Below are 13,081 nucleotides of genomic sequence, written 5' to 3'. Positions count from 1 at the left end.
CCTCAGCCTTGGCCATACTGATTACCATCAGTGGTCCACCTTGGCCTCCAATCAGGAGACTTGGAGACACAGCATACATAATGGCTCTGTCTCATTTGAGAACTAGTCTCAAGGAGAAAAGACAACGTAGAAAGAATTGCACCCCGCCTATACCACCCAAGGAGACCTTTCCCTGTGCTTTTTGCAGCCAGATTTGCCTATCTCACATTGGCCTTTTTAGTCAAGCGCACACTGAAGCCAGCTCATGTTGAGTTTCTCATCAACCAACACCCCTAAGTCCTTCTCTGCAGGGCTGCTCTGAATCACTTCGCTGGCCAACCTGTAGCTGGGCCTGGGATTGCTTCGACCCAGGTGTAGGACCTTGCACTTGGCATAGTTAAACTTCATAAGGTTGACATTGGCCCACCTCACAAGCTTGTCAAGGTCCCTCTGGATGGCATTCCTTCCCTCCAGGGTATCAACCAAACCACAGAGCTTGGTGTCATCAGCAAACTTGCTGAGGGTGCACTCAATCCCACTGTCCATGTCAGCGATGAAGATGTTAAACAAGATCAGTCCCAACACTGATCCCTCAGGGACACCACTCGTTACTGATCTCTAGCTGGACATTGAGCCATTGACTACAACTCTTTGCATGCAGCCATCCAGCCAGTTCTTTATCCACCGAGTGGGCCATCCATCAAATTGATGTCTCTCCAGTTTAGAGACAAGGAATCCCCGTGGGACAGTGTCAAACGCTTTGCAGAAGTCCAGGTAGATGACATCAACTGCTCTACCCCTGTCCATCAGTTCCATAGCCCCATCGTAGAAGGCCACCAAATTGCTCAGGCAGGATTTCCCCTTAGTGAAGCCATGCTGGCTGTCACCAAGCACCTTGATGTTTTTCATGTGCCTTAACATGCCTTCCAGGAGAATCCGCTCCCAAGTTTTGCCAAGTATAGAGATGAGACTGACTAGTCTGTAGTTCCCTGGGTCATCCATTTTCCCCTTCTTGAAAATGGGTGTTATATTTCCCTTTTTCCAATTGTTGGGACCTTCACCTTACTGCCATGATTTTTCAAATATCACACGATGACCTAAACGTATTTCAAACTGACAAGTCTTGGGAGAGCAATTTTATTTTAAAAGCACAAATAGCACAAAGTAATCAAATTGTGAATTTATAATGCGCAGTTCATACACTTCACTGTGTGTACACTACTGTAAAATAAATTTTGATTGTGTTAAATCTGCACCAAATTAATGCAAATCACTAAATTACCAAGATTATAGTGAATTTTGGTTACAGTAGAGTGGAAAAGTTCATAAAGCCTAAGGTATTTATGAAAAACAAAAGAACGAGTCTGCTTTACTGACAGCATAGCACCACCTGGCTGACATGCTTTTGCTAACTACAATGTTCTTGTTGGGAGTGCTAAACCCAGTATTACACTAGTGGCAGAAGGAAGAGATTAAGATTGAAGAATCTCATTCAGATGCAGAATCTGAAACTCACTATCCAAAATACTGACTCTTGTTGGCATCTCTCCACTGCCATCTGCGATGTAAGGTGAAGAGGGAACTATAGAGTTCATACAACAAAATAGTTCATACAGGGTTTAACTGGAAATAATCAACAAGTGATAAAGTTTTTTATGAATGCGAGACAGGGAAATCAGTGTAAAACACCATCACTGTGAAAGCGACTGGCTACTAATGCAGGTTAAACACATACACCCCTACCTATTTGTAGTCATATAGGCCATAGACTGCTAAAAGAACAAAAAGCCCTCAGTGCTTAGTTACTGGACTGTTCTTATCTCAACCTGTGGGATTTATGTTCTTTTGACTCTCTTTCCCATCCCACGGGGTGTGTGTGGGGGGAAGAAATGGGAGAGTGAGTGAGGGAGCGAGCAGCTGTGTGGTTCTGAGTCACTGGCTGGGCTTAAGCCATGACTGATTACTTGTCAATGTGCTTTTTAAAATAATGTAAATCTGTTTCTTTGACATCAAGTTCTGCAGCTGTCTGCATAGATGTCAAGAGCTTGGAGTGCTGTTTATGAGTGTCAAATTAATTTACCTTGAAGGTAATTTTTTTTTGCAAGATGCATTTGATAATGTGCAGATTCATACCAATACTAACAAATATTTGGGGCAGAGAATCTCACAGTCTTCAAGACTTCTACCTAAATCATGTTCAGACTGTCGAGAAGCCATCATCATAAATGTATCTACCCAAAAGATTAAACACCAAGCTCACCATTAACACACAGGTCATTTCAAATGGTTACAAAGATTTAAAACAAACCACCCACCTCAGATCTGGCAAATACCATAAGAAACAAAAAAAATAGAACAATTTACAGAGGAAACATGCATGGCCCCTTTGGGAGTCTATTAATTCATTTCTGAAAATGTTTTGAAGTCTTTTGTGCACAAAGCACAATAAGTTCAGCTTACACACAAGAACTCTATCTCTAACATAATGAGAAAAAAGAATTAGCAACAGATTTACAGAACATTCCTTGAGAAATAATTAATAAAGGTTATTTAGCAAAAATTTGTGTAATGCTCTAGTTACTTGAACTATGATCCAAATAGTTATTCCATGTACTTTATCTCTTTTGATACAGAATCCAGCCATAATTAACCTTTTCAACATATGACTGGGAAGCTTTCAAAAACACAGGTAGACACAGCACCTACTTTAAAGAAAAATTAAATGGAAAAAGGGAAAAGGCAGATGTCCAATGGTCAGGGTGATTACCAGCACAAGAACAAAGGCCCAAACACTGTATTTGGACATCTGAAACGTTGTTTCGGGAAAAAGTCTGAGGATATCAGCTGTTCCTGACTGGAGAAATAACTGCTACAGCAAGAGGAGCAGAGATTACTCCAATTTATACTGGAAATAAAAAAAGGCATTTGAACTTTTAAAACAAATCAAGGAACATACTGAGTATTGTATTATTTTAGATTCTTAAATACAAACAAGGTATCTTTTTAAAAGATTAGACTCCATTCATCAGAAGTAATCATACTCAGTTAACAACCATGAAGTAACTGTGTTATGCAACAGGTACAGTTACCTGAGCAGAGTGTATCCCTCTCAGGTAGAAACCTCCAACTCTGAACCCTTACAGTAGAACAGTTATACTTCACTCTGCTTCATAAATGCATGAACTGAAAGATGTAAAAATAAAATGGTGTTTGGGGATTCCCCCTCCATTACATCACATGGATGAACCCCAAAATATAAAGCAAGGAACTAATTTTTTCTACAGAGCTCTAGAGTAGCACACCTGAAACTGCACCAAGTACAACCTACCAAAAACATATACAAAGTAACTTTCAGATATTGAGACAGCTCAAAGATAGTGATAAAGATGGAAAAGCAGTATATCTTGACTAGAATGGTATGACATGCCAAAGTTGCTTATGCACCTTTGTAATGGAAAATAAAAAGTAATTATTTAGGAGTATTAAGTTTTTTCTAGTTATAAAAGTATGAATGAGGAGGAAACAGTTGTTAGACAAAAGAGTCTTTTGAGAAGCATATTTCTCGAAAACAAGCACGTAAAACTCAGTTGTATTTCTGGTAAATGAAAAACAAGTAGAATGATGATGAACGTATTAACTCAAAACAGCAACATTTTAAAAAAAAAAAAAAAAAAAAGCCAGCAAGTTTAAAAACCTGTCTAAAACATCTGACCCCCAGAGAATGGATGAACCAGTCTTAAGTCAAAATGAAACATGGAAATAGAATGAGACACTGTCCATGGACCAGTGCCTCATTCTAAGTAACATCATGAAATTGGTACAAAAACTACCTTCAAGGTAAATTAATTTGACACTCATAAACAGCACTCCAAGCTCTTGACATCTATGCAGACAGCTGCAGAACTTGATGTCAAAGAAACAGATTTACATTATTTTAAAAAGCACATTGACAAGTAATCAGTCATGGCTTAAGCCCAGCCAGTGACTCAGAACCACACAGCTACACGCTCCCTCACTCACTCTCCCATTTCTTCCCCCCACATACACCCCGTGGGATGGGGAAGAGAGTCAAAAGAACGTAAATCCCACAGGTTGAGATAAGAACAGTCCAGTAACTAAGGTATAATACAAAACTACTACTACTACCACTAATAATAATGATAAGGGAAATAAGGGGAGAGAATATAAAACTAAAAAGGGAAGGGGAAACAAAGTAATGAACCTAAGTGATGCACAATGCAATTAACACCTGCTGGCTGATACCCAGCCTGACCCAAGCAGTGATCTGCCCTTCCAGGTTACTCCCCCCAGTTTATATACTGGACATGACGTTCTATGGTATGGAATACCCCTTTGGCTAGTTTGGGTCAGGTGCCCTGTCTCTGCTTCCTACCAGCTTCTTGTGCCCCTCATCACTGGCAGAGAATGAGAGACTGAAGAGTCCTTGATCAGGATAAGCATTACTTAGCAAAACCTAAAACACCGGTGTGTTATCAGCATTGTTCTCAGACTAAAGCTGAAACACAGCACTGCAACAGCTATTAAGGAGGAGAAAAATAAGTGTTACAGCTGAACCCAGGACACTTACCATCGTACTTTATTGCATGTCTGCGTAGCGCCAAGAGGCGAACCTCCCACCATGGGGACTTGGATGGGGCTGTGCTGTTTGTTCATGACAAGATCAAGCTTCTCTTCCAATGATTTACAGGTCGCCTCCAATGCCAGCAACTTTGCCTCAATGCTATTCAACCGCAGACATATTGCCTGATTAATGGAATACAGGAACGACTGGAAAGGGAGAATGAAAGACACTGATTTTAAAGACTTATACATTTATCTTAAGCAACATACGCAGAAGGAATCTCCACATAAATGTGACTGGAAAACAATTCTAAAGCAACTAGCAGCATGCCTAGTGACAACATTCATCCACATACGAAACTGATGACATCCAGGAGCATTTTACCATTCTCAAGTTCTTCTAGATCTTTACTTGGAAACCAAATTCATCCAAGCCAAACAGATTTTCACCTAAGCACTTTGTTGGTATGATTCTGTACACATGTGAAAGCCTTTCATTCCACAGAAGTAGAATCCTTTAAGTTTTACATCTATGAATATATCCTCCTGAATAAAGTATTTTTTTCCTACCCTAAACAGATAAATTCAGATGATTACAGTGGAAATTATATCAACATGAATAACCTCAGAGACAATTAATGCCACTCACTTAAGTTTTCTCCTGAACAGCAAACCAAGAAAAGTGAATATCTGTTTTCCTAAGCAACCTTATACAAAAAAAGCCTATTCTACTTGGATCCTCTTGGGAAAAATAGGCTATTAAAGGGTAATGTTACACATTCTCCTTTGTGAACAGCGACTATGCCATCTCGCAGCCCACTGTTACAACTTAAACCGGTTTACAGTGCTGTTGTGCTCCCTGGTGCCCTTTCAATACAGAACTTCAGTTTCTATGATGACCATTTTAAAACTACAGAACTACATACTGTTTAACATGTGTGGCAGTAAAACACTACTCTCAGACTTATGCTCCAAGGAACAATGAAAAACCCCACAAAACTAAAACACAGTAGAGAAAAGCAGAGGAAGTTCTGCAAGTACAGAAAAGCCTGAGCTACTGAGCCTGAACCAAATCCAGCTTAGCTATTAAGAGAATGTTGTTAGCTCAAAATAATAATTTCAAGCATGCTAAAAGTATATACAAATTGTAATACAAATACATGCTCAAGTTTATCTTTTAGGTCAACTTCATTCACTTCATCAAACAATGTACCAATAGTGACATTTGAGTAACTGTAATGAAATCTGATGACATTTCATACTTTATGTAAAATTCTTGCTACAGATTTTTACACTGGAGAACTAAGAAATTATCCAGATCTTCATGCAAAAAATGAACTAACATCTACAAGAAGGCTATGAATAATTCCAGTCTTATGTAATACCATAATAAACAGTTTATTTGACATTCTTTTAACGTATTTCCCTAAGCAAGCTAACTTTCTTTTATTTGTAATTGAATTAAGGAAAAGGTATCATCATAACCTTAATAGAGGGATCTTGGCAGTTAATTTCTATACGCTGATGTTTCAGAACAGGCTCTACATCATCATCTGTCACTTCAGGATTCTCCAACACAACTGCAAAGAAAAAAGCACTGCCATAGCTTATAATAGAAGAGGACAAGGCTCAAATTAAAAATATATGAAATGGATTAAATAAAAAGTAAAAGGTGCTTAATTAATATATTGCATGTATTATTTCACACTTACTTGGGTTTTCTCTTAAATATATGACAATGGTTTACTGCTTCTCAAAAAAACATTTATCCAAATTAATACTTTGTTTCAAACACACTAAGGATATATCATTCAAGCATTACCTTGGATTTTTTCTTATATTTTTTTTAGGAACTTACCAGGAGGTAGCTGAATTACCACACTGGCTGTTCTGCTTTGACAGATTTTACAGGCTTCGTACCCCCACATTTACACAAAACCATAAAAAGTAAAAATGAAGCTCTGTACAAAGGAGGAATCATAGAATACTTAGGGTTGGAAAGGAACTTAAGATCATCTAGTTCCAATGTTCCAATCCCCCAGCCATGGGCAGGGACACCTCACAATAAACCATCTCACCCAAGGCTCGGTCCAACCCAGCCTTGAACACTGTCAGAGATCATTCACAACCTTCCTGGGCAACCTATTCCAGTGCCTCACCACCCTCACACGAAAGAATTTCCTCCTTATATCCAATCTAAACATCCCCTGTTAAAGTTTTAACCCGTTACCCCTTGTCTTGTCACTACAGTCCCTAATGAAGAGTCCCTCCCCAACATCCCTATAGGCCCCCTTCAGATACTGAACAGTTGCTATGAGGTCTCCATGCAGCCTTCTCTTCTCCAGGATGAACAGCCACAACTTTCTCAGCCTGTCTTCATACAGGAGGTGCTCCAGTCCCCTGATCATCCTCGCGGCCCTTCTCTGGACTTGTTCCAACAGTTCCATGTCCTTTTTATGTTGAGGACACCAGAACTGCACACAATACTCCAGGTGAGGTCTCATAAGAGCAGAGTAGAGGGGCAGGATCACGTCCTTCAACCTGCTGGTCACGCTCCTTTTCATGCTGCCCAGGATATGGTTGGCTTTCTAGGCTGCAAGCGCACACTCCCTTCTCATGTTCATTTTCTCATTGACCAGCACCCCTAAGTCCTTCTCTGCAGGGTTGCTCTGAATCTCTTCTCTGCCCAACCTGTAGCTGTGCCTGGGATTGCTCCGACCCAGGTGTAGGACCTTGCACTTGGCATGGTTAAACTGCATGAGGTTGGCATCAGCCCACCTCACAAGCTTGTCAAGGTCCCTCTGGATGGCATTCCTTCCCTCCAGGGTATCAACCAAACCACAGAGCTTGGTGTCATCAGCAAACTTGCTGAGGGTGCACTCAATCCCACTGTCCATGTCAGCGATGAAGATGTTAAACAAGATCAGTCCCAACACTGATACCTCAGGGACACCACTCGTTACTGGTCTCCAGCTGGATACTGAGCCATTGACTACAACTCTTTGCATGCAGCCATCCAGCCAGTTCTTTATCCACCGAGTGGGCCATCCATCAAATTGATGTCTCTCCAGTTTAGAGACAAGGAATCCCCGTGGGACAGTGTCAAACGCTTTGCAGAAGTCCAGGTAGATGACATCAACTGCTCTACCCCTGTCCATCAGTTCCATAGCCCCATCGTAGAAGGCCACCAAATTGCTCAGGCAGGATTTCCCCTTAGTGAAGCCATGCTGGCTGTCACCAAGCACCTTGATGTTTTTCATGCGCCTTAACATGCCTTCCAGGAGAATCCGCTCCCAAGTTTTGCCAAGTATAGAGATGAGACTGACTAGTCTGTAGTTCCCTGGGTCATCCATTTTCCCCTTCTTGAAAATGGAGGTTATATTTCCCTTTTTCCAGTCATCGGGAACTTCACCTGACTGCCACGATTTTTCAAATATGATGGCCAGTGGCTTAGCAACTTCATTTGCCAGCTCCTTCAGGACCCGCGGATGGATTTCATCAGGTCCTGTGCACTTGTGCATGTTCAGGTTTTTAAGATGGTCTCAATCCAGATCCTCTCCTACAGTGGTCCCAAGGTCTTCCTTGTCACAGTCCCTGCATCTACCCAGAATTACACCCACTACTCAGGCTAGTAGCAGTTCCCCCCCCCAGTAAACGAAATCCTGCCAGCTTTCCAGAATAATTACTTACATATACAGACCCATAGCCTCTAATAGCCTTTTGTCTAACAGCAAACACTTTGAAGAAAACAGTAATAAAAGAACTGAATTTAGAACTTTAAGGCCTGGCTGGCTAGCAAAAAAAAAAAAAAAAAAAAAAGAAGTGTAAAGCCCTGAAAAGCCTCAGTCAGCATCACCCAAGATGAGAACAAGTTGGAGTTCCTTTACCAAGCTGAGCAAAGGAAGTCTTGTTTAAAGTTGACCAGACCATAGTAGACACTCCTGAACACCAAGTTACCAGCTAGATAGACTACAACAGGGAGGTCCCAGCTTCTCCTCCAACAATTGGGAACATTTCTGAAGTAACTTTTTAGTTTTGTATCAGAAGATAAGTTCTTTTGATATGCATTTCTGTTTTTCATAACTGTAGTTGCCATTCTTTCAGTCACCTCCTCACAAGTAACAGCAGCATAGGATCAGCGAGTATGGCTTATCACTTTTTTGGCTTAGTAGGTCAAGTTCTAAGCAAGGAATATCACTGTATTTGCTTCCAGGAGTATTTTTAAATTTCAATAACATATCAGAGAAACTATTTTACAGATATGTCCTGGGTTCAGCAGTAGCAGTCGTTTCTCCTTCGTGGTAGCTGGTGCAGTGCTGTGTTTTGACTTCCAGCCTGGGAACAGTGTTGGTGATACCAATGTTTTCGGTTGTTGCTAAGTGATGTTTACCCTGACCAAGGACGTTGTGAGGCTCATGCTCTGCCAGGGAGGAAGGGAAGCTGTGAGGAAGCAGGGACAGGGTGCCTGACCCAGGCTAGCCAAAGAGGTATTCCATACCACAGCACGTCATGCCTGGGGTGGGGGGTAACTGGGAGTTACCCGGAAGGACACGGGCTTCCAGGTGGAACTCATTTATTGGACAGTGGTATTGTATTCTCTTCCCTTGTTATTTTATCTTATCATTGTTGTCGTTGGTGGTAGCGGTGGTGATTTGTGTACATTGGTCGCTGGACTGTTCTTGTCTCAACCCGTGGGAGTTGCACTCTTTCAATCCTCCTCCCCGTTCCTCCAGGAGCGGGGAACAGGAGAACCCCGGGGAGGGAGGCGGGGGGGGCCTCCATTGTTCTCAGCTGGGCACCACTCACCGGGAGTGAGTGAACAAGCTGTCTGGCTAGGGTTTAAACCATGACAATTCATAATAGATGGGTGATAGTTATCATTTGAGGGAAAGCCTAAAACATACATTTGGTCTGGAGAAAAACAAAACCTTGAATGAAATATGGCCTCCTGCAAAGTTTTTGGCACTAGTCTGCCCCTGCACAAAAAAGCCCCAGACAAAAAGGCCTTTAAAAGAAAAATAATTATTTTTTAAAAAAAACTGATCTAAAGGGTACTGAAGATATACAAGCTACTGAAAACCTGATGTGTAGTCTTAAGAAGCACCTCTCAGAAAAGAATCTGCAGCACTGCTTTATATTAAGAAAAGCTCAACAGCAATTTCCACCTTGTCAATGAGCAATACTATAAATATACTTTTCTTTTGCCATCACTAACACCTCTACTGTACCTGGGTTATCTGGAGTCAGGTCTTCAACAGCAATCTGAACAACATCTGCCAAATCCTGTTCTGACATCATTCAGAACCAGACAGCAATATCCAGTCAAACACCACTGCAGGTCCCCAAACAAGTAATTTTGCAAGTCATACAATCCTGAAAAACAGCAGCAAGAAGAGTGTTAATACAGATTACTTGATATATTAATACTGCCTTTATTTTTTCATTCTTCTTCTATAAAAGGAGATGCAGTTCCCAACACAAATGACCAGCCTACAAGTGATCATCCAGTGGTATCAACAGCTACTTCATTTAGTATCCTCATCAAAGAGCAAAGGACTCAACTACATGCATTGCCCGAGTCAATCTTTCTATATGAGGCCTGAGACAAGGACTCAAGCTTTCCTTGCTGATCCACCTTTCCACATTTTCCCAACAGATAAAGAGAACATTTAGCTTCAGATTTGGCAGCTCATCAGGATAAAAATCAAAGAAAACATTTTATTTTTAAGTTTATTTTTGTTTTAGAAGTTTTAAGACCATACAAGACCATTCCTAAACTGCAGGAGTTTAATTTACAAATTATTGCTTAGCTCTTGGAAGGGACCAGACTTTAGTATTTAGTCTTAATGTCACAAAAGCATATGAAGCTCCCAAGCCTAGCCTAGGTTTGCAATTACTGCATTCTCTACAAACCTACATGTACACAAGATCATAGAATAGTTAGGGTTGCAAGGGACCTTAAGATCCTCTAGTTCCAACCCTCCCTGCCACAGGCAGGGATGCCTCACACTATACCAGGTCACCCAAGGCTCTGTCCAACCTGGCCTTGAACAATGACAAGGATGGAGCATTTGCCACTTCTTTGGGAATCTTAACAGGCCTCTCAAATCTTCAGAAACAGTCAGTGAGAACAGGGAGCTTCCTCACAGCTAATTACAACTAGACTTGAAGCAAAACTTGACTTTTCTTTCCCTTGGTTATTGAACTTACCTGCATTTTCTACAGCAATGCTGATGAAACCATTTTCAGAATATGGTCCTGATTTTAAAGCCAAAATATTTCTCAGCCCTGCTCCCTTGGAATTCTCAGTCAAGGTTATTTATTAGTGTTTTAAGAGAAACTGTCTGTAAAACTGAAATTGAAACACTGGAACCATTCAGATATGCGCTTTCTCAGTTTACAAAGGGATGGACAATGAATACCAAGAGATCAGCCAATTTTTTTCCTTTTTAACTTGAAGCAAAACACTAGAGAGAATTTGAGATTTAGCAATGGAAATGGTAATTCATCCCTTAACACTGACACTGAATCAAATCCAATTATGCATAAAGATAGTCCTCTTCCACTTGAGCACAAGAACGCCATTAAGCCATACAGGTGGAGTACTAATATTTGAAGAGAGCAACACAATCTACAGAAGAACTTTGAGACTGGCCTGAGCAATCACTGCATGCTGTGAAAGCCCATCTTTGAGATGGGCTTTGAGTCTTGAGGAGGACTCCCCACATATCCCACTTGTTTACTCAAAATACTAGCACTGTCAATACAGTGTCATTTGAAATCCTGATCATGGTAAAAAACTATTGGTACAGCACACACTGTGGCTTCATGCCCAAAAAAAAAGTAGCAATACATTAGTGCATATGGATGCCATTTTGGTAAACTGTATTTGCTATTTCTGTGAAATCTTGTAACCAGCCAATCTTAACAGAATACAACAGCTGTGCTGCAGTTACTGCTTCATAATATTACATACTGCTAGTAATATTAAGAACCCTGCCCTCAACTTGAAGACAGCTGCCACTCCAAATGCACAAAGGACAAACTAGAACAAAACTCAACTTTTAAAACTTTGTCCATTTATACAATTCAAGATTTCACTCATACTTCACATGCTGCATTGAAACCACTTATAGCTACATATATATCAATATTTTATAAAGCATTACGAAGAATTTGCAGTGCTTTTGTTTAAATACACTTTAATACTTCACATGATGTACATATTTAGCCTTCCAAAATTCATTTAAGAAAAAATTTAACCTTTCTTCAACACAAACAACACAATTTCACACTTGTGACATTAGTTCCCCACTTCTCATGGGTATGAAAGTATTCAGCCTCATGTCAGTAAAGTACCATCAAAATATTCTGCTGCAGAGCCTTGAAATACAGGCATAACAACCAAACTATGACTGGCAGAACAGCTATTACACACAGACAGCAGTGTGTCTTCATATCATTAGTATTTATTTCCATGTAAGCAAATTTTATTACAACTTCAGTAAGTCAGGCACAGCTACCAGGCAATTAGGTTTTTTATTTTTATTTCTTTTTATATTTATTATATTTATTTTTAATTACAACCAATATCCTCATGGAACACTTTTGCCTTCTTAACAGGCAAAAGAAAATATAATTCTGCTGTCACCAGAGGCAGAGATCTCCTCTATGAGAACATAAATGGAAACAAATAATTCTGTTACTAACACTAGATGCATGGATTAGAAAGGCAATGCCCAAATAAACCACAAGGGGTACTGCAACCACAGTAGCTATATCAAAACTTTATTAAAATGCCCCTCTCCCAAATTCAGAATTTTAATTTATAACAGAAAAATTTTGCAGTGGTCTAACCGTGTTTTCAGAACCAATGATAAAATCCCAATAAAATTTATCAGATTAGTTTATCAGCTTTGAAAAGCTGGTAAAATTCAGCCTAACTTTGCCAATATAGTTTTCCACACATTTTACTCAGTGAAGCATTTACCAGCATTTCCTCATGAAAAACACTACTTCTCTTGAAATTTTCTATGTGTTCCCAGTCTCCCCCTCCCCCCCCCCCGCTTTTTTTCTTATGGCTGAAACCCTAATCCCCACTAATTCCAAAGCCACCAATGCTGAAATATAGCTTAATATTTATTCCAGGTGATAAAAAAATATTAACAGAAAGTCAAGAAACCAAGGATAAACTGCATGAAACGTGCCCACTTTTTCTCCCCCAACCAGCATGTGGAAGTTGGAGCAAAGCAGCACTATTTTACAGTCAATTTGCCATTATCTGGGAGAGAAGTAAGGGAAGACAGCTCATACCAGACAATGGCAAATATCTCATTAATACACTACAGGAGGCCTTGGACTCACAATGACTACGGCTGAGCTATTTAGATCTGCATTGCACTCATCACTTCTCCCAGAGCATTTTTGGAGGGTTGGAAGAGACTGCTTCAACTCTGACCCAATGCAAAAACTGAGGAACGGGTTACAGTGTGTATCTGAGGGATTTCCTCCCACCTCAGCC

General features: G+C 40.3%; 1 protein-coding gene across 3 annotated transcripts in view; it reads right to left on the bottom strand.

Annotated features, from left to right (window-relative positions):
* The window catches only part of LOC130600613 (protein BANP-like), a 104,875-nt gene that overhangs the window by 78,524 nt on the left and 13,270 nt on the right, over positions 1-13,081 (bottom strand). The window contains exons 2-4 of one of the 3 annotated variants that reach the window (XM_057412085.1): positions 9,789-9,933; positions 6,046-6,140; positions 4,568-4,767 (exon numbers count right to left, since the gene is read on the bottom strand). In XM_057412085.1, the coding sequence (XP_057268068.1) occupies positions 4,568-4,767; positions 6,046-6,140; positions 9,789-9,858 (365 nt within the window). In that variant the 5' untranslated portion in view covers positions 9,859-9,933. Of the gene's footprint in view, positions 1-4,567; positions 4,768-6,045; positions 6,158-9,788; positions 9,934-13,081 lie in introns of those variants that run through there. The other 2 variants (XM_057412094.1, XM_057412103.1) reach the window with 2 other exon arrangements.

Source organism: Pezoporus wallicus, unplaced genomic scaffold, assembly GCF_028554395.1.
Source record: "Pezoporus wallicus isolate ANWC-B61680 ecotype Strahan unplaced genomic scaffold, APGP_CSIRO_Pwel_v1 contig_8421, whole genome shotgun sequence".
NCBI classification, from domain to species: Eukaryota; Metazoa; Chordata; class Aves; order Psittaciformes; family Psittacidae; genus Pezoporus; species Pezoporus wallicus.
Note: the sequence above shows the minus strand (reverse complement) of the source record. Positions and strands in the feature narration are given on the sequence as shown.